This window comes from Chinchilla lanigera, unplaced genomic scaffold (genome assembly GCF_000276665.1).
Source record: "Chinchilla lanigera isolate Chin_1 unplaced genomic scaffold, ChiLan1.0 scaffold00016, whole genome shotgun sequence".
NCBI classification, from domain to species: Eukaryota; Metazoa; Chordata; class Mammalia; order Rodentia; family Chinchillidae; genus Chinchilla; species Chinchilla lanigera.
In genome coordinates this window covers 19056547-19078891 of record NW_004955417.1, presented here as the reverse complement: position 1 = coordinate 19078891, position 22345 = coordinate 19056547, and the positions used below count along the sequence as shown (strand labels likewise).

The 22345-nt window shown below is 35.9% G+C and overlaps 1 protein-coding gene across 1 annotated transcript in view; it reads left to right on the top strand.

Annotated features, from left to right (window-relative positions):
• Csmd3 (CUB and Sushi multiple domains 3) overlaps window positions 1–22345 on the top strand; it is a 1085099-nt gene that overhangs the window by 1046899 nt on the left and 15855 nt on the right. The window contains exons 60-65 of the mRNA XM_005381888.2: window positions 6185–6364; window positions 8082–8255; window positions 13026–13199; window positions 14163–14236; window positions 18132–18243; window positions 20258–20437. Of these exons, the coding sequence (XP_005381945.1) occupies window positions 6185–6364; window positions 8082–8255; window positions 13026–13199; window positions 14163–14236; window positions 18132–18243; window positions 20258–20437 (894 nt within the window). The remainder of the gene's footprint in view (window positions 1–6184; window positions 6365–8081; window positions 8256–13025; window positions 13200–14162; window positions 14237–18131; window positions 18244–20257; window positions 20438–22345) is intronic.

Sequence of the window (22345 nt, the reverse complement as noted above, 5' to 3'; positions counted from 1 at the left end):
AAAAAAGTGAAAACCAAAACAAAGCAAAACAAATACTACCTACCAAAAAGAACTAGAGATATTTTCATGGAAATTAAAACAGCCTACATTTCCGCAGTTTAAAAATCTTACATACTGATAGCATTTATGTGGGGAAGAGCACATTGAATTCAAATCAGTACTTCAGATTTTTTCTCATTAATTTTCAGGAAAAGTTATTTTAAGTATGTGATTGATATATTTAAAAGAGTCTTACAATTTTGGGGATTGTCCTAAAGATGCGTTACATAATTAGGACACTAAGATATCAAAGTATTTAAAGACCTTTTTGAATACCTGAGAAGCCCAATGCTAAACAATAATTTTTCACTATACTAATGAGCTAAATTTTTCATTCAATTTAATTATTCTTCATGAATGCCAAAGTATTAAATATAAGGAAAATATACATTTTAAATAAATTCTTATTTAAATTATTGGCTTTTTACTGTTTTTATGGTGGCCATATGTAAAGACCTAAATGTGAATTCGAAATGAATGGATTTCTAGGTCAAGACTCTGATAGCGAGTTGTGAAGTCTATGCATCTTCATCTAGTTGTACTGTGCCCTCACAACACATTTAAACAGGGTAATTTATGGAGAACAAAATTTATTTCTCACAGTTCTGGGAGCTAGGAAGTCCAAGACCAAACTGCCCAGCAGATGGTCTGTCCTGAAGATTGCTGTCTGCTTCAAAGATGTAACTCTATTTTATGTGCTCGTATAGTAGAAGGCAGAAGAATCAAAATGCTGCTTCCCCTAGCCCTTGAGTTAGTCAGCTGCCTAAGAGTCCACATTTGAAAAACTCTTACGCTGCCCAGTAAGTTTCCACATGAATTATATAGGGACACAAATACTTAAACCATAGCACCAAATCAAATCTTCCTTTTTTCTTTCCATTCTAACTGTTACTGTTTTTACTTCTTATATAATTTCTGTCACTGGTTACCACTGGTTAAGATTTGCTTATTAAATGAAATCTGAAGAGGACTGTGTGTATATATTTCTGATGGATGCAACTAGTGAAATAGTTGCACAAAACCCAACATTGTTAGATTCTGCCAAGAAATGAAAATTAAGTCTAGTGCATAAGTTCTCTAATAGCTGAGATTGGCAAGTGATACAGCATTGGTGCTCCAGGCATTGTGTCCCTCTGAAAATTTACTAGTAAGATGATTTGCAAATATGTCTTTTAATTGCCTGGTTTCCCAGCATCTCTCTCTCTGTCTCTGTCTGTGTCTCTGTCTCTGTCTCTCTCTCTCTCTCTGTCTCTGTCTCTGTCTCTCTCTCTCTCTCTCTGTCACACACACACACACACACATACACACACCTCCTGTGTTACTTTTAAAAGCGTATAGATGTGTTAGCTGTGATTTGCTGTGCCCACATGAATGAATTTAGAAATGCTTCTGAATTGCTTTTAGATTTATCTTTTTCTTAAAGTTTACCATGGAAAATTTATAAGCCAAATGTCTTCTTCTTCCCAGCACACATCTTACCACTCCAGTCAGGTCCCTGTTAAACCCACTAGCAGTGCTGAGGTTAAAGCTGGGCAGGAAGAGATTATATCATGAATTAAGTTTATGCATGCAAATGTCATGCATAGGTTAGCAGAGGAACCATAGTGTGCATGTCACTAAACAAAGCTGGAAAAAAATAAACACTGGCTGTAATATCAGGTAGCTCAAAACAGTATGTTGATTTTTAACATTTGGGGAAGATGTTTTTTACAATGTTCAAATTGAGAGGATCTAAAACTAAGCACAAGTAAGAACCCATTCAAAAATACATTTTGTTGGCCCAAAAATACTTATAGGACATAGTTGCAGAAGTATCGGCTGCAACTTTCTGTGTATACCAGACAGGGCTGCTTCCGGTATGGAGAGCCCACTGCACACATGGCATTTTGGGAAGTCATAACCCCTGACAGATCACAGCTTGCCAGTGGGATAAGGATTAATTTTAAGAAATGTCCTCATTGTCTTGTCTCAATAATTTTCCAGAAAACCAATGTGGGAAGCACCTTACTGGTTCTTAGCCAGAAGCCTAAGAATTCTCAAAGATTTTTGTCTTGTATGGTATGGGATCAGAGGTAGGGCTGGCCTCATACAAGAGAAGTCTGGGAAATACCCAGTCACAAAACTGAGTGAAAGACGGCCAAAAATAATCGAAATCTCCTCATGGAGGCATGCCTTAGTTACTTTCAGTCTATTTCCTCTTCACTGGGACAGAGTCCCTAATACCTGATTTAAGAAAGGGCGGTTCATTTTAGCTCATGGTTCTCAGAGGTCTCAGTCCATAGTCAACTGGCTACAGCAAGCAGGGGATGTGGAAGGTGGAGGAAAGCTTAATGTCATGGTTGCTAGGAATCAGAGAGAAGCTGCTCACATCAGGAGGGAGACAAACTATCCGGGTTACCTTTCCAGGGACCCACCTGAGCCAGGGCTTCTCTCCTCAGGGCACATTCAGTACTGCATTCATTCATGGATGAACTCCCTGGTGATTCTCCACTTCAGTGATCCGATCACCTTCCAAAAGCTCTACCTCTGAGCATATGAGAGTTCTGAGGAGCATGCTAGATCAAAACCATCATAAGAGAGAGCTATTACTCAGTGTAGTGAGTCTCATGCAGTGTGTATTTGGCTTTCCTGGTGACATTTGGCAATATCAGGAGATACTTTCGGTTATCACAGCACAAGGCTGAGGGATGCTACTAAGGTCTAGCAGGCAGATGCCGAAGATCCTACTGAGAACCCTAGAATACCAGGACCTCCACACTCTCAACCAAGAATTGCTTGGTCCCACATGTTAACTGTATCAAAGTTAAGGTTGAGCAACCCTACTTTCTTGGGACCTAAAAGGAATAAAATTCTGAATTAGATTGTTTCCAGGAGGGGTAAATTCAGAATTATTATGAGAAGAATGGCTTGCCACGTGTCTGGAATTACATTCTGCTGCAGCAGAGCTCTTGTCGGATCTTGAGTTGAGAAGCAAACAAAGCACTTGTATAAAGGATGCCTCTATTATCATACTTACTACTGCATTATCTGAAAGGGCAAAGCGATGAAATAACTCAAACATCAATTCATAAGAGTTTATCTATATAAAGTATGTTACATATACATCTAAATGAGGCAATATTATGTCATTAAAATAAGTTACATGGATCTTTGCAGAATACCATGGAAAAACATGCATTAGATATTGAGTTAAAAGGAATTATGTTTATAAAAATTGTGGGAGATGTCATCTTTTATTGAAAATACAAATTTATAATGCCAACAATAAGAAGTTAAAAGAGAAAGTAGTTTTGAAGTGGCAAAGACTGACAAGAATTAGCACAACTGTGTTTCACCTTTATTGTAGAAGTTGCATACTTACATTTATCACAAATATTGCTAAATGTGCATCAGCTTTGTGAGTAATGAGAAACCTTCCACAACACAGAATTCAAAACTTTAAAAGAATGTATGCATTTTGGAGAATTTGAACTGATAACTTAACCCCTCCTTCATGTCCTCATTACCTTCCTTATTCTTCAAACAGATATTTAATCTTTCATAATGAATCATCCATTAGACTAGGCTCTGGGAATAGAGCAGCATAGGAAGGAGTCAATCTATGTCTTTATGGAATCTATTGCTGCAAGTATATATGTGTGTCTCTCTGTATGTGTGATGTATATTTAGGATTTTGTGGTGTTCTTAAGGATTTTCCAGAAATAAACCACAGAATCCTTAACAAGCACTGATGTCTCCAAATTTTTGTTTGAAGCCCTAAAGAACTGTCATTCTAAGGTTTTGCCTTAAAAGCCCCCAAAGCCTTTTAGCTTGCTGAGAACCAGCTGTAGTGAATGAATTGACTTGCATAGCAGGTGTTGTTTACAAAGCCCGTTGCTATGGGAAACTGCCATTTGACTGGCCTTTACTTCATTAGGAAGTCACCAACAAACTCTTCTGAAGCTGTTATTGTCAGACTTTTCATTCATGGTGCTGCCGCAATACGCACGGCTCTTTCCTAGGGGATGTATGAAATAAATCCTCTGTCTTCCCTTTTGCTAGCTGTATCTCAGCTCATGTGCCCTCCGAACTGGCTGGCTCCTCCTTCTTGCCAAGATTCTAATTCAGTCTGTGAAAGCGCTGCGCAGAAAGTCACAATTTGTACAGGTTCTTGCTCTTGTTTCCCCTTCCTAATTAGGAATAAGGATTTAAATGCAAAATATCTTAAAGTAAAGCAAAGTAAATGAAATGAAGGTTTACAAACATTTCTCTGTGGTTCGAAAGTTTGAAATTGCAAATGAAATGCCACTTTTGGTTAATGAACAGAAGTTTTTGATTTCCTATCCAATTCAGTTGTTTGTATGTTTTAAAAAAGTATTTTCCTCATCAAAAATCACTGGAAGTGAAGCCTTTTTATCCACAAAACACTTCATAGAAGTCAGACAAAAAGACGCAATGAGTTTGAGCTCCTCAACTTTCTTGAGGGCTCTGGAATTATCAAGTAGAAGGTCCTAACATTTTTCTTTAATTTAAATGCCATAGTCTTAGTCTTAAAACTTCTTGGGCTCCACAGATCAGAATACTATGCAAGAAACTTGCCATTCATAAAACTCAGTAAAAAAAATACAGCCTAACTGAAGCACTGTTAATGTCTTTTCATGGTTCAGTTTATTCTGAATAAATTCAAGATGGGTGTGGGAGCGAGAAGGAACAAACCAGGTTTATCTGGTAAAATTATTTCCTCCTTTAAAAGCAAAAGTGTTCAGTAGACTAAAACACAAACATACTGTATGTTCTTATCTCCACAAAAATAGCATAACTTGTATCTTTATTTTTCTTAGTAGCCTGAAAACTTTTGGCCAGTGTATTGCTTAAATCATGCTTAAATCTTGCGTCTCATAAACAGTTAACACTTTGTGGCTTATTTATAATCTTGGTTACATTTTATTTTTAAATTGTGTTTTCTGTTATTTGTACTTTCTAAGCTCTCGCCAGTCATTTTGAACGCTTTTAGATGGTATAGGAAATACAGAATTTTATTGTGCATAGAATCACACTTGTGGGCATGAGACCAGTGTAGCTAAGAGTTCTGTGCTTGGAAGGATCCTCTGCTTAGCATTTAATGCTGTTTGATGCCCACACTAAATTCTTAAGAACTTTACCTGTGAATCTGTATTTCATTGCTGAAGTCTACTGGGACACTGGGACAGCTGCTGAGGGTTTTGGCTCCTTGGTCCTGAGCATTCTGCTTCTTGCAGTTCTTGGACTGTGTTCAAGGCTTTTCACTCTGCACAGCCTGATATCCTCGGCTTTGCCTCACCTGTCCATGCCCGCTGCTGCTGAGGGACACTGGCCTTTTCATGTGTCAGCAGTGGAGAATGGTTCCCATTGCACTGCTTTTGTGCTTTCGTTGTGGGAGCCGACTGCCAATGTAGAGGGTCAGAAATGATGTATTCTGGGAGCTGTGGGGTAAACTTCAGCAGTAGCTGTGCTTGGCCTGTGCTGAAACCCTCTGAAGACTTCACATTCATCCCCCACCCAGAGAGCAAGGGTATCGTAGAAGAGAGGCCATCATTTCTTGACATTTGTTTTTCTGCCTGGGTATTAGAAATAAGAAGGTGATTTATTGCAGTGAACCCACAATCCAGACATACCATCCTGTATGGGATAAGCTCATGTATGTATTGAATAAAATATGCTTTTTTGACTTAGCATTATTTTAATTAAAAGCTATTATAATATCCAATTGAGTGATGTTGTATGGAAAATATTGGGTCAGTCCAAGAAACCTGATTAATTAAAGATGCCAGCAACCATGTATAGGAATAAAGACTTCAAATATTATATTAGGAATCTGATTCTATGTGATGATTTCTTTGTAGTCATGTACTGAAAGTTATAGCCACAGAGCTCTTACAACACACTGGCATATTAACCTAGCCTTTTAGAGTCTAAATGACAGTTTCTGAACCATACAGATAGAATTTATAACAAGCATACCTGATCATAATCAAGAACGGGTGTATGTGGTTAAAATACGCCTGTGTTCCATGACATGGTAACTAATTTTCCCTACTTACGTATTAAGGATGCCATATGCTTACTACTGCTCTCTATTAAATACGTGACACATTAACCATCTGCTCTTCTACCCCAATGCCGATAGTCATCAGTTGTGGAGACCCAGGCACACCTGCCAATGGACTGAGATACGGCGATGACTACGTAGTTGGACAAAACGTCTCCTACATGTGCCAGCCGGGCTACACAATGGAGCTGAATGGCTCCAGAATCAGAACTTGTACTACGAATGGCACATGGAGCGGAGTGATGCCGACCTGCAGAGGTAAGATCATTTGGGGTAAGCTCAATATACTTTCTAATTTTTATGTGATTGTATAGTACATTTAAATAAAGTGTTTTTACTCTGTTTCATTTTATTTTTTTGGTTCTGAAAACTGATAGTTTTTTAAAAAACTTTTAATATATGTGATTTAAAAATATTTTGACAAAAACATTGTATCTTACTGTGAGTAAGGACAATGACCTTTAATGCAACAGAGAGAACAAAGGTATAATGTATTCTAGTTCATGATCATCGTTGTTACTTCTATTGACGGGTGAATATCTGAAAAACAGTGTAACCTTAATGAATTCTAACTCAAATGTGTTGAGTCCCTAAGGTCAAGTTACTCAAGGATGGGGAAAAATACTTTCTCAACTTTGAGAAAAAATCAACCTGATTCCTAGAACTGTAGTTTATGTCAAGCAATGGAGTATCTGTTTCTTAAAAAGAAGTAGACTCGAGTATTATTCTTTTAATCAATACTGAAGTACAGTTGCTATTTTAAACTGTGTTATCCCACTTGATATAATTTCATAGTTTTTACCTACTTTTATGATTATTTGTAGAATATCATAATATATCAATTTATATTTTCATAAGTTTTGTTGTATCAATTGAGATTTCTCATTCATATGTTTTTAAATGTCTGCAAATTGAGTTTAATGTCTCCCTGATAACTATAATCTAAAAGAGCTTATACTTTCTGGATTATACAGTTTCCAAAATATGTCACTATAAATACATAGTTAGTATATTCAAACATATGCACATACATTTAATATTTTAGAAGTTGTTTCATTCATTCATTAATTCATATCAACTTATAATATTAACAAGACTTAGGTTCTGAAATTAAAATTGTGTCTCATTTTTTAACTTCTAAGTATCTTTGCTCCTTTTTCACTACTTTCTTCTGCCTTATCCAACCAACCTTCACTTCAGGACAACTTAAAATAATTTAGACAAAATATATTTTTTAAAATGTAAAAGCACAGATCCGATAGGGATAATCATCAGTTGTGAAGACCCACGGATATCTGCCAATGGACTGAGATATGAGGGTGACTCCTCTTTCAAGAACCCCAATGCCTTATTAAAATTCAAAGAAAAAATCAATATTTACAAATGTAGCTATTTTTCATGTACTCTCCCATGATATTCTTTCTGGTCTTACTCCAAATCTTGGACTAGATTTTTTCATTTATTAACTTTGGGTGTTTTAGCACACAAGTCTAAATGGTTACAGAAATGAATATGGGTACTGTAACCAGACCCACAATCCGTGTTCTCAGAGTAATAGAGGATTTTTGCTAAATTCCTCCCTCACAATGCTGATACTATGTGTAGCCAAACCACCCAACCTCCAAGTTCCTGTAAAGGTTGTTGGAAAATAATTTCACTTAACACTAATAATTTATCTGTTTCAGTGTACTGGATAGTAGGTTGCCCTCTATTTGCCTTTCCTGAGATGTCAGGCAGCTTGCTATTTTGTAAAAGAATCTCTGACAACCATTAGTCATTGTGTTGCCAAGAAAAAGTAGTGTCTTAGAGGGGCTAATTCCAGGGATGTTTCACAAACACAACCAGGAGAATAAGACATGTCACACTGTATTGTCCTCCAAAAGGTTAAATTAGCACATATGCGTCTTCTAATGATCTTTATTTATTTTTCACATATTTCAACAGCTGTTTCTAATCACTTTTCATGTAATTGCAGCTGTTATGTGCCCAGCTCCTCCCCAGATCTCCAATGGAAGGCTGGAAGGAACAAATTTCGACTGGGGCTTTAGTATTAGCTACATCTGTTCTCCGGGGTACGAACTGTCCTTTCCTGCTGTCTTGACCTGTGTCGGGAACGGTACCTGGAGCGGTGAAGTACCGCAGTGCTTACGTAAGTTTAATTTCTGTACTTCAACTTGTGTTCTAAAGTGACAGTTGTTAAGTTATTCAAATTTGCTGGAACATATACGATTCTGTTAAGATTTCCCTAATGCCTCATTTAAAATTCAAAGGAAGAAATCAACATCCAGCAATGTAACTATTTTTCATATATTTTCACCATTGTATTCATTTAGTCTCACTCCAAATTTTGGGTAAACTTCTATTTACTTTTAAACTGTCTATTAACTTTTCTTATTTTATAAAATTACTATTTGATGTAGAGATCCTCATAGATTAATGCTACTTCTGGAAAATTACTTTCATTTATGTCAAGTTTATTCCAGTTCATTACTTTTTCATTGACCCACAAATCTCTTTTTACAAAAAGTACTCATGTCTTTTCCACAAGTTCATTCAAATCAAGTTGTTCTGATGGCACTTGTCATGACAATGACTCTTTATACGTCAAAAATTACCAAAGGGATCATAGAAAGTAAAGGTTATTATTGTGTAGAGATTAATATATTAGTGTACCCAGAAAGAAGTATTAATCAGGATTAATTTGTAACATAAACCAAACAAAATCACATTTATGTTTTATATATATCATATATATATAATACACACACACACATAATAACATATGTGTCATATGTATACATAGTAAGGGAGAGAGAGAGAAGTCTTGCCAAAAAATGTTTACATCAGCAGAAGAAACACTTGTAATACTAAATTTATTGAGACATCTTGAGATTAATGCCAGTCCCCTTTGGCCTCCATAATTACAAGAGGTGCTCAAAGTGGTGGCCATTCACTTCCAGACATTGAATGACATAGGTACTCACAAGAAGCCGGAAATGTGGGAACAAACAAAGCTTACTGAACAGCACCACCCACACCACTGACCAAGAGTCAGAAAAACAAGATGTCAGAACCAGAGAACTTTGTATTGGGTTTTTACATTTTTACAAGCAACCATGGCATCTCCATTACCTCGTTTAGAAATTTTACAGAAATGTCACATCATGGTCATAAGGTTTACATTTCCCAGGGTCTTGTTAGCATGGTTAAATTTTAGCTTACCTACAATTTGTTTTAACTATTTATTTCTCATTTTACAGCTCTGTTCTCCTTTTGTTAGCTATGAGGGAGGGAGTGGAGAAGTGAGTTCATCTAAAGTTTAAGTGACTTCTAAAAGGGAGTTCTATGGAGTCTCTCTTGCCCTATCATTATTAGTACAGCAAACTACTGAAGTGTGTATACATATTATTTGTGCTCTCTCTCTCTCTCTCTCTCTCTATATATATATATATATAATTGTAATATACACATACTTGTATATGGTACATATGATATATTATATACAACATACACACATCATTGTAGCATCTGATGTGATTAGCATTTAGTGTTTGGTGTTGCCTTGTTCCTGATCCTTCTTTCCATCTGAGCATAAGAACAGAAATCTATCTGTCTCCATGACCTTAGTGGTGGGCAGGGTTTACAGTTTAAGTTTGCAGAGCCCTTGGGGTCTTCTCAATGCATTCAAAGTGGAGCTAAATCCCCCCTGGTTCTCTGGCCTTGTTCCTGGTTTCCTTGTGGTTTCTGTGGGTCTCATGACTGGGCTCCTCATCCGTTTGCCTCAGGAGGCACAGACTCCTCTACGTTTCCCCTTAAGCCCTCAACCATAGTTGGCATCAGCATTTTTTGTAATTATTCTTCGCTTTGCCTTTTAGTCTTTCACTTTTTCTAAAAATCCCCTTTCTCAGTATCATGCTTTCACCTTGTTTAAAATTTCCTGTGTGGAACACAGCCCTTTAAGGATTTATTTATTCTCTTTAATTTAGTAGTAGTTTCATCCCCTCGTTTTCCCTTAAAGCACACTCTCAACTTCACTTGTTCACTTGTCTATGCCCTGTACTCAAATTGATACTTCCCGGGGGCAGAACGCTTTTGTTTGTTCACTGCTCTAACTCTACTATCTAACACAATCATTGACAGGTATCAAAACTTACATCATTTTGTTATTAAAATGGTATGTAATTGGTGCAGGGATGGGAAGTAAAGCAGCGTTACAGTGTAGAAAGAATGGAACTACTTATAGATCCTTGATATAAAACAAGTCAGCAAGGACAGCATGAGCATCTTACTTAAGTCTGAAAAGCTGTTGGTACACACACACACACACACACACACACACACACACATACACACACTCAACCCTATCCCTAACCCTAATCCTCACTCCAAATGAGAAATCATTGCCAGACTCATTAAATACTTAAATAAAAATGTTTTACATATCATGGTCTGTTTTTCTTCTCTGAGGATAAGAAAATATTTCTTAATAAATGTTATGAGGTGAAACTGATGTGTAAAAAATTTGGAAACAATCAGAAACTTTAAAATTCAAAAAGAATTTCTTTCAAAGACCAATTATAACTGAATAATATCATCAATATATATAAATACTGATGACAGTATCTATGACATATAAAGTCTTTCTAAAACAAAATTTTTTAAATTTTTAAAAAAACTTTTAAAAATTGCACAGTAGAGAGGAAAAGTAAAACAGAATTTCAAAGCAAGTAAATAGGTCAGTGACAATGATTAATACATTGTGTATTGTTATCTTTAATTTAGTTACTCAGAGTACAAGATATAAGCATTTACTTGCTTGAACAATATTACCACAAAACTTCCTTTTGAATTAATTAAAAGAAATTAGTAGTATCACTATCTTAACTATCTTGTACTTGAAAACAAATTTAAAATAAAATAAAAATGGGTTAAAGACCTCTTTGCTAACCATGAGATTGAGAAGACAGAGTTAGACAGAATCAAATGTGGAACAAAATGTAAAATTTTATACATCGGTGATTGTGTGTAAATGGATACAAACCTTTACAGACTGATTACTATCATTTAGCAACATTAAAGATGTGTAATCTAGTTCCCAGAAATTATATTTCTATGTGGGCTACAGAAATTTTTGTACATATGAATAAGGAGACATGTAAAAAAATATTAAAATCTGCTGGGCGGGGTGGTACATGTCTGTAATCCCAGCACTCAGAAGGCTGAGGCAGGAGGATCTTGAGAGTTTGAGACCAGCCTGGGCTACAAAGTGAGCTCAAGGCCAGCTTGAACTACACAGAGAGACCCTGTATCAAAAAGACAAAAAAAATATTAGAATCAACATTGTTCATAGTGATAAATTTAAACAATTTATGTATAGATACATTCACATGTGTAACATTTACATATACATATAAGTTAAAATGATAAGATCATTGATTTTAAGGCCTGCAGGAAGAAAAGTCTTTTCTCTTTAACTCTTTTAAAAATACACCAGGGCGGGGATGTAACTCAGCAGTGCGGTACTTGCCTGGCAAGTGCAAGGTTCTGTGTTCAATTCCCGGTATCAAAAAAGAAAAGCTGAAAATATATCATTTTCTCTTAAATGTTTATCCCTGTAAAAGGCACCTTCTTCTAAATTTCATGTCTCAAGCCTCTAAACCTGGTACTAAACTGGTTCACAACGTGAGAACGCCCAGGGAGAAATCTGAATAACATGGTTGGGAGGCAGTGGTGAGGAGATTTGTGGTTGTGTCTCCGTACTTGGGTCAATCTATGAGATCTAATTCCCTGCCACATTTCCGCATGTGCACTCTGCTCCAGCCACACTGCGCTCCTTATTCCTTCTCCTGCGAGCTGGGCATGTCCCGCACAGGGCTTTGGCCGTGTTTCCTCTCTATGGCATAGTTTCTCTTGGAAGCCTGGCATGGCTAATCCACTTGCTTCCTTCTATGTCTTTCTCCAGCAAGATACACCTTTGCCACTTTGTAGAAACTCTGTCACCACATTCTGCTGTCTGCCACCATCCCCACACATATGGTCTTGGTTTCCTCCTCTTGAAATATTTTTCCCTGTAGAACTTATTGCCTTGCCACAGACTGTGTTCCCAATTAATTTATTTATTTTTGCTTCTCTCATAAGTACATAAACTCCATAAGGGCAACACTCATACCCTCATGTATACTGCTAGGTTCAAATTCTTCAAACGACCTAGGAAAATGCTTGACCTTGGTAGTATATTTTGAATAAAATTTATCAATTCCTTTGGAAATCTTGTCAAGATGATCTCTTCTGTGGCTGTAGAACACTGAGATTTGTTAGTTTCATATAAATTTGGACCCTGGTGGTCTTTTTTTTCCTTTTAAATAGTTAAATAAATTGTGAAGAGGAAATAATAAGATATTGGAATATGTGTGCTTGGTGTTCAGAGAAAAAGGAACAAATAACTATGGGTGTGTGAGCGTGTGTGTGCATGTGTGTGTGTGTTTGTGTAAGAGGCCACTGTGATCTGTGCAGCAAAACTTAGGACATTAATTAGGTTAATTAATTTTGGTAGAGCTGCCTATGAATCACATGTCTTTTCAGGGACATACTTCAACTTTGCAGAATATAACTACAGATATACAGTTTGATTCCGCTCAACGTAAAATGGCAAAATTACAGAACATTCTGTATTTAATAAAACAATATGTAGATGCATGATATCTGAATCAGATTCATTATATATTTATACTGTTACTCATTTAGTATTGCTTTATGTGTATAAAAGCTAAAAACAAATAAAGTTTTTCATTGGGATAGATTATCCCCATTAATAGGTGATTTTAGGGTCATGTTTCAGTGTGTTATCTCCATTTTTTTGAACTATTTACGCTGCTGAATTCTAAATCCTTTTGATAAGTTTCTTTGTCTTCACTTGCAGCAAAATTTTGTGGTGACCCCGGTGTCCCCTCCCAAGGAAAGCGAGAAGGCAAGAGCTTCATATACCAGTCAGAAGTCTCATTCAGCTGCAATTCTCCTTTCATATTAGTGGGATCAAGCACCAGACTGTGTCAAGCAGATGGTACTTGGAGCGGCTCGTCGCCTCACTGCATAGGTAATAGTAATTAAGGGCTGATGAAGTTCTGTGATTTGGGAGTTAATAGGTAGTGGTGACACTTACTATGTTTCTTGTAATCCTAAAATTAGGACTTGTAAATCCCAAAATCCTTACACTTTTTTTGTAATCCTAAAAACTATAGTTGACTAAACATGAAAAATACTTAAAATATAGAAGCAATTAGAAGGTACTAACACGTGTATTGGTAGAACATGTGTTATTATTTTTAGTATTTTAAACTTCCAGAAGAAACCCTTGGACAATTTTGTTTTATATCACCAAAAGCGTTCAGAATAATGCCATTATTAGACGCTGTGATTTATTTGCTCTTTATACCTAATAAAGCATAGTCATGGGAAATTTGATGCAATACTATCCAAAAGAAATATGGATTTCAAAGTGACTGTAAACTGATTTCTGTGGTCTGAACATAATGCCATATTTCATGAGCTAACTGAATAACCTGTATACAAAGAAAGCAATCCAGAAACTACCCGTTCTATGATTCTTATATATGAATCTCCTGCAACTTTCAGTGAAATACAAAGTCATAAATCCTGTTTCTGGGAATAACTTCTAATTCTTCAGGAGAATACTTTCCTGCCCGAACTTTAGAAAGGTCCTCAAGCAAAGGTTTTATGCATGTGTACATCCTGTATATTTTTCTTAACTTGGTATCTACAGAATTAGTTAGATGTCAGGTACTTTTTATATTGTTAAAGTTCAAAGTTCAAGAATTGTTTAAAGCGTACTAAATGCATTACACTGGAATTTCTTGTTGTAAGATTAACAAGCTTCTGTCCAAGGAAAGGTGCTGTTAGATTTATACCTCATTATTACCTAAGACACTTTCAGTAAATCCCTGATTCCTTCAAAGTGTTTTGTATGAAAGAATTTTGTCTAATACAAATTTTGAAATAATGTTTTTAATGCTTTATTATTTTAAATTCTTCACTTTAGAACCCACTCGTACCTCGTGTAAAAATCCAGGTGTGCCACGGCATGGATCTCAGAACAGTACATTTGGATTTCAAGTGGGTATTTCCCTGTAGTATGCAACTAGTGGAATAGCTTCTGGTTCATGGGTTTATAACCCTATTGATACAAACAGAAAATAATATTATGTTTATATCTGCATTTTGGAACACAAGGAAACAATTTTTCATGTTGCAAGAGCGTGACAACAGAAGAAATTAGGAAAAAATGCTTCAAGGAAATAAACAAACTAAACGTGGGCATAAAATAAAGAAAAAGTGGAGATAAAAGTGAGCAACAGAAAAATCCTAAAAGAGAGAGTAAAAAAGAGAGTGAGTAATAGTCAGCGAGGAAGAAAATAAGTAAACCCCGCAGAACATGTGAGGGCCAGTCAGGAAATCTTAAACTGGAAGAAGTTAAGGGAGAGACTTCCAAGATAAACAGCAAATAAAACTGTGGTCATTTAATAAGGAAATTACTGTATATGAGACTAAAATACCTCTTAGATATTGACATTGATTTGGGAAATTTCTGAAAAACAATTGAACCATCACCTATTTTCATATCAGACATAGCTGGATTGCGACATTATGGTTCTTTAGCAGGCCCAGTTCTCTCTTTTTCCAATTTAAATTCTAAGTAGAGATTCAGCGAGTTTTCTGTTACATGGACCTAAAAAGAACCAAAATGCATCCTGATTCCAAAAGGAAATAGCCAATTTCAACATTACTCGATTGCTTTGTGCTGTCCAAATTGTGCTATTCTGAGTGAAATTCAGTGTGAACCAGAAGAACACTCATTTCTAAACGAAGAGCCCATTTAAAGTGCCATATCTCTGTTGCTAAAATAATTTCCATTTATTTACAGCTTAGACACAGTGTGAACATTGATTTTATAGTGTCTCTGTTTCTCCTGGTTTACCTCAGTCTGGTCTAGATAAAGCAAAAGTGTAAAATCTTACCTCAACCTCCCTTGCTTTAGTATTCTTAGAAAACTTTAGATTCCTATCTCTGTAAAAGATTTCTGTCATTTGCCCTAAAACCTGAAACAGGGGCCCCTAGCTACAGCACCTTCGTTCTTATTATATAGACAAGGAAACTGAAATCAGATGTGAAGTGTTTTGGTCACAGAGAAAGTTGGTGATAACACCGCACACAAGCACAGGGCCTTGATATTAACGTCTGTACACTAAGTCAGGCTGATTTGCTGAAACATGTGACCCTTTCTCTTAAACGTTCCTTGAGGTCATGGAGATAGAAGTGAGGGAGTACAGAAGAGTCACCCAACACAATGAACAAAATCATTAATGTTGCATTGAAGAATTAATAATATCATGACCTTTGAAAAACATTATCACCAAACTAATCTAACCCTGAGTACATTCTATTAAGATTAATAAACATGCATTGGGTCACGATAATCTATCTAAAGACATTTGAATGCACTAGATTACCAATCTTATCATTCTAATTATAATTATATCAGCATTAATTAAAATTTGAAATATACTGAATATGTTAAATTAGGTACATCAGCTTTCTTACATGAATGTGGCTGGCATGCATAAACGCATATATGTATATACATTAACTAAATCTGTTTACTGCCAATATACTTTAAAGTTACATAAATCTGACAATTGACCAATGAGACCAAATGATAGGGCCTCATAAGCAAAAAGTACATGAGTTAAGAAAAACTCTTGCTTGTAAGTAGTAGCAACTGTTTTGAGCTAGCTTAAGACTAATGGTATTATGAGTATGTCTAAGTCCCCAACAGAAAGGATCCAGATGAGCAGCAGCAAGCCCAGATTCTTGCAAGTCACCATTGGTCTGGTCCTCTGCTTTCTGTTCAATTGCCTCAGTGTTCAGCTCTGTCAACTGGCCACGTGGATCATTGCTGCTTACATCTCAGCCACATACAGTGATTTTCTTGATTGCAGTTCCAGATTCTACAGACAGTCAGAATGTCCTGCGTGTTATAACCACCTTAGTTGGACGAGATGGCCAGTAGTGAGTAAGGAAGTAAAATCATAGCTTTAGGAAGCCCACTCCTCAGTGAGGGGGCAAGAGAAGGTTCAGAATTACAGAGCCACTCATCATATTTTCTTAACATTCTGTTTCTTGAATTTCAGTCTTTTCCTATATAGATTTATAGGGTACATTCTAGGATATAGATATTATTATTGGCATATAAAATACATCCCTGGTTGCTAGAGAGAATGAAACTTCTTGTTGGAAAAGTGTTTGGTTTCTTTTTTTCCAAAATATTGTAAATTGGAATAATTTTGACTAAAAATAGATTAGAATTGAATAGTTGTGGCAGTGAGCCTGGGAAGGAACAGCTGTCAAAGTGATGGATGCAACATCTAGATTAATTATGGAGTAAATGCCAAGCACACATCTTTCATTAACTGCTGTATCACTCTGTAAATTGTGCTTTCGGCAGTGGAAGACACATTGTTTGGGTCTAGAGTTTGTTTCATAAAGTTATTGCAGCTATAGAATATCTTAAATCTGACTCTTTAGATATTTAATGTCAAGATATTTAATGCTACAAAAATAAGGATGGTGATATCCAGTTTGTAATTACCCATGATGCTTAGATTGTAATTGAAATTATCTAAGTAAATCTGAAGGGTTAAATATGTTGCATAATGTTTTATTACATTAAGTAATAAAACAGTAGTGGTGTGCTCTTACTTACAGAAGATATCGGGCCACTCAGGGTGATAGGGCCATAGACTACCCTCATAATTACAATGATTATGTTTCATTCTTTCAAATACCAAGGCCTACCTTGTGAGACCTTTCAGGTCTGATTCTTGCTTATAGCTCCAACTTCATCATCACAGTTATAGTTTATTTTAAATGTATGTTCCATTCTAGGGTGGAATGGATTATATACCCTATTTCATTTAATCTTTAAATAAATCTAAAGAGAAATAATAGTATAAACATTATTTATAGATGAAAAGTCTCCAAAAGGCAATGTAACTTATTCACATAAGGCCAGATCCAGAACGAAAACCAGGTATACCCTACCCTGTGGAGAAGGTTTTTTTAATTTACTATATCTTACTGCTTCTCACTTTATACCCCTACCTTCTTTGTTCGCTTTATGAACCACCCTTGCCAACCAATCAATTATAATCTTTTTTTTTTCTAAAATAGATGATGTATATTTCAATCTTTATATATTTTTTTCACCGTATCATTCTTAAATTTTAATAGTCACTAAAACCATATGAAAGGATTGTTAAATTAGATTGCTGATTTCGAAGCAGAGTTCCTGACATACCACCCCAGAATTTGCTTTACCCACAAGTTTCCAGGTGATGTGAATGCTACTGGCCTGAGACCACATTTGGAAAGCAATTTTCTATTTACTCATCCAAGTTATACATCTTTAAGAACAGTTGCAACTTCATGGCTTTCATTGAACATGTTAACAGAATAGCCTCTAGAAGACACCTTCGTTTCTACTTTCATCTTTCCTTTACCATCTTGAGAAAGCATCTGCCCTTGTGTGTATTTAAACACATCATTATGACACTGTTCTTTATCTAATTTTCTGTATGCCTCTTTTATCTTCATGTATAGCTTGTTGACTCTTGGTATCACGTATTTTCTTCAAATTCCCATGATCAAAAGTTTTTCACCTATGTATATGTTGTATACTCAGCTATTTTATCATATGTATGTAGATCTCTCTATATAGTTTATATATAAAATGATTATAGTTTATATGTAAGGAGGCATATATATATATATATATATATATATATATATATGCAGGGAGAGAGAACTTTTTCATAAAATGTTCCCACTTTTAAATCATATTTCATTTATTTTCAACTGAATTTCATCTGAAAGTCTTTCCTTGCACACAGATCTTTCTATTGGTTGTATCTGAAGTCACACTGAAACATTTTGCCCTACTGATTTGCTGCAGGTGGGAAATGTTGTCCAGTTCCATTGCAAAAAAGGTCACCTGCTCCAAGGGTCTACAACCCGTACTTGCCTTCCTGACCTTACGTGGAGTGGAATTCAGCCGGAATGCATACGTAAGTACAGTGAGTAAGAAATGATAGCTATTGTAAGTTAGAACCTACAGGCATTATTCCTTCTGTGGGTTAAAACACAACAGATATGCAAAACTGATTTTAGGTCATTATAAAATATTCATGCAATTGTATTACTGTGTCCAAACCCCATGCCAATTTAGAAGTATGTAGTCTTTCTAAAGAAGTCAGAAGGTGTGAGGCATATGTTGTTCTTTTTGTAAAGACATGATAAATATGTTAATTTGGCCACTTGGTAATGATTAGTTTTCACTTCGTAGATCAGCACCTATCAGTCTGAAGTACTCAGAGAAGGCTCCAACCTAGTGACTCTGAAAATTTTAAAAGTATGTGAGAAGATTTTCTGAGAGTCTGAGGGAAAACTAGGAGGGAATATATTTTTAAAAGATATTCATGGACATCTTGAAAAATTTGAAAACTTTTTCAGTATTTCCTGAAGCCTCTAAATGGTCATTGGTCTTAAGACAGTAAATAATAACAAAGACCAAGATCATGAAGTGGTCTCTTCTGATATGTGATTAGAAAAGTTTCACTTGGTCAGTTACTTGTCTGTTATTCCCGTCTAGCTCCTTTAAATCTCGTCCCCCATATGTTTAAGTCTGAGTCTCTTGTGGTCAAAAGGAGAGTATGCTGCAATTGAAACACTCCTCAGGAAGGTATCTCGCTTTCAAAATTTGCTTCAGTCCAAACAGTACTGAGAGTTTACTCTATCTGTGTTCAGGTAGTCCAAATGAATACCCTTATGGACTGGCAGCTTACTTCAAAGCAACAGAGTATTCCCATTAGACATCATGACACCTTCTTGGTTGGCTCACATTTAATTATGGCAAAATTCCTTAAAAGAGAATCCCTGGGAATACGTACTTTAGAACGGTTTTGTGGGCTGCTACCAGGGTATTTCTTAGTAAATCCAGCTGCTTTATTGACCTACATTTGGAATATGATGAGTTTAACAAATTATCTTACTGCTGTGCATCTCACAATTTTGAATATGCACATAATGTGAGCTTTCAGAATGCAGTAGATAAAGATTATTTGAGTTTATTCTTCTGGATATTTACTCCAGGAGTATAAACCAGCATGAATGATAAACTAATTTTACTAACTGAATTACAGTAAATATAAATAGTTCAGCACAATATTTAGTAGATGGCATTGGCTGTTGTTCATGGCTTTATGAGCTTCCATTGGGGTAAAAGTAGAAAATAATGTTTTTCTAAATAACTTTGCCCAGGAATTTGTTTCAGAGCCTTTAATGATACATATCTATTAAAAAACACTGAACATTCTTTTTGGTTTAGAAAGAAATTCTTTGCAACATATATTTCTGATTGAGAAAAAAAAATGTTCTTTATAAGTAAAAAAAAACACAAGGAAAACTATGGGACTAGGGGCCAGGTATGGTGAAGACAAGGTTGAGAATTCAGAGTAGAAGAAAAAATGGAGAAAGGAGATGAATGAAAGAAAGTTAGATGAATGAAAGTGTACTTAAAACGTATGGACTCATACACCTGAACGTCCCATATGTAAAAAAATCAAAATATACCTTCTACATAGGGAAATGTTAATGTCAGAGCAAAATGATGACCTACAGTTGCATTTAACCTTAAAAATGTTTTTATCATTAAAATAAGAATAATAAAAATGTAAAATATTATTTTTAAATTGTCTTAGAAACCTTGAACTTAACAAATGTGAAAGACGTCTTATTGCAGAACTTTTTATATCCTTTTAAATTCTGTTGTGCATTGTGATTCTCTAAAATTCTGATATAATATACCTTTCTAGCTTGATTAGTCAAAGCTAGTTTTTTTCTCATTTTATCTGCTAATACTCACCAGTGTTTCAGAGATATTCTTGCTAGAAAATGAAACCAATAGATATATTCACATTGAAACATTTTCCTCGGTTCACTAGACTAACGATTGATTGAAATTGGTCTAAAATCATATTTTATCTGTGGAAGACTTAATGTTATTCTTCTTTCTTGACATAGCCCACAGCTGCAAGCAGCCGGAAACTCCTGCTCATGCAAACGTAGTGGGCATGGACCTCCCATCGCACGGGTACACACTAATTTACACTTGCCAGCCTGGCTTCTTCTTAGCAGGTGGAACAGAACACAGAGTGTGTAGATCCGATAACACTTGGACCGGAAAAGTCCCTGTTTGCGAAGGTAAATTTTCCCTAGTGAATCTTTTGACACAAAGGAGTGAACTATCTAGGGATTCCTTGGATATAAGCAACGAAAACTGAATTCAAATCGGCTTAAAACAAGGATAATTTGCTGCCCATCCAAGGGTGACGTTATGTACATACTTCTGCATCAGTCAACAAAAATATCACTCAGACCCTTTTTTAGCATCTTTACCATGCTGACTTTTCTTCTTGTTTTGAACCCTTCTTCAAGGTTTTCTCTTCCAAATAGATGTATTCATTTCCTTGGGCTATTACATCAAAGTTCTAAAAGCCGAGTGATTTAACAGGACAGAATTTTATTCTTTCCTAAGTTTGATGTCCAGTAGTTCAAAGTAAAGGTGTCAACAAGATCTTTTGCCCTCTAAAAGTTTTAGGGAAGTCTTTCCTGGCCTCTTTGTAACTCTGGGCAGCTCCTGGGAATCTGTTTCACATCTTTAGTATCGTTTCTCCTCCAGCGTTGATACTGGGTGCTTTTTAGGGCATACACTATATTTAAGATTATTTCACCCTGAAATCTGTAATTAATTATATTCACAAAGATCTACTACCTACTGAGCTCATAGTATGAATTTGTGGAATATATTTATAGGAAATAAACACTAGGAGGGGCTGGGGATTTAGCTCAGCGGCACAGCGCCTGCCTGGCAAGCACAAGGTCATGAGTTCGATTTCCGGTACCGGAGAAAAACAAAAACAAGCAAACAAACAAAAAACAGTAGGAAAATTTGCGACAAGTATTTCTGTGTTCATAGCCTTTGTCAGAGTTTTCCTAGTAGTCTTTGCCAAAGCTTGTGAGGAAAGCACGGTTCAGAACTCTAACTGCAGTTTTGAACTCCGTCCATATCTAAATCCATTACTAACCCAGAGTGATATTTAATTAGAATTAGATGAAGTACTCCCTCCTCCTGCTTGGTCAGGGTACTCTCTGCTTGGATATACTTGCTATGAGTCTTCCTGAGGGAAGAAGGTTATGTTCCCAAGGAACCAGCAAATGAGTTTTCTCGAGTTGTATAGCAGGTCATCTACAAACTTCTTTTGCTTATATCTATCAAAAAAAAAAATGTTAAGGCCATCGAATAGCTAATCTCTTACAGGATTCCTAAATGGCAATCATCTTCTCTTTCTTAAAATATTTTTATGTCTTCCTTCAGCCAGAACATAATTGGTGTCTTTTCTTTTTTTCTTTCTTAAAAGTTTCCTACTGGAGGAAATGAGAAAATCTTAGTTCCAACTTGTTCACTTGTCATTACCTATTTCCACCTCCTTGTCTTCCTCCCTGCTCCTCCCTATCTAGAACTTGATCTCAGTGGCAACAGACGTTGTTCAGACTGTTTGCAACTGTTGTTAATTTTAACAGCTAGATCAGTGCTTTGTGTGAAAAAATGCTCAGTGAATATTTAGTGACTGATTAAATGTTTTATTGCCTCCTACTTCTGGTCATCCATTCTCCACTTTCTGTATGAGCTTATTATTTCTACCCTTTGTAAAAGCTTAATAATTAACCATGTCTTGGTTTCATCCTATACTTGCACCAAAGTGATCTCATTTAAAGTAGTGGCTTCAATACTGTCTTTAATGTAAAGTGCACAAAAACTAATATTTCTGGCTCATGTACCTTCTTTTAACCTCAGACCTATATATTCAGCTGCTTTCTGTATATCTCTGCTAGAATTCTTCAAAGGCATTTCCATACTAAACACATATGGCCATGGGATGGTTTAACACACAAGAAACCGAATACTCACCCTAAATATTATCCTATCTAAATCCACCAAAATTTCGATAGCTTTCTTACCTGTTTCTTGTTTCATCACTACTACCATGGTAACATAACTCAGCATTATCTCCACCGGGACTAATGCAACTGTCTTTCAGGTGATCTTGA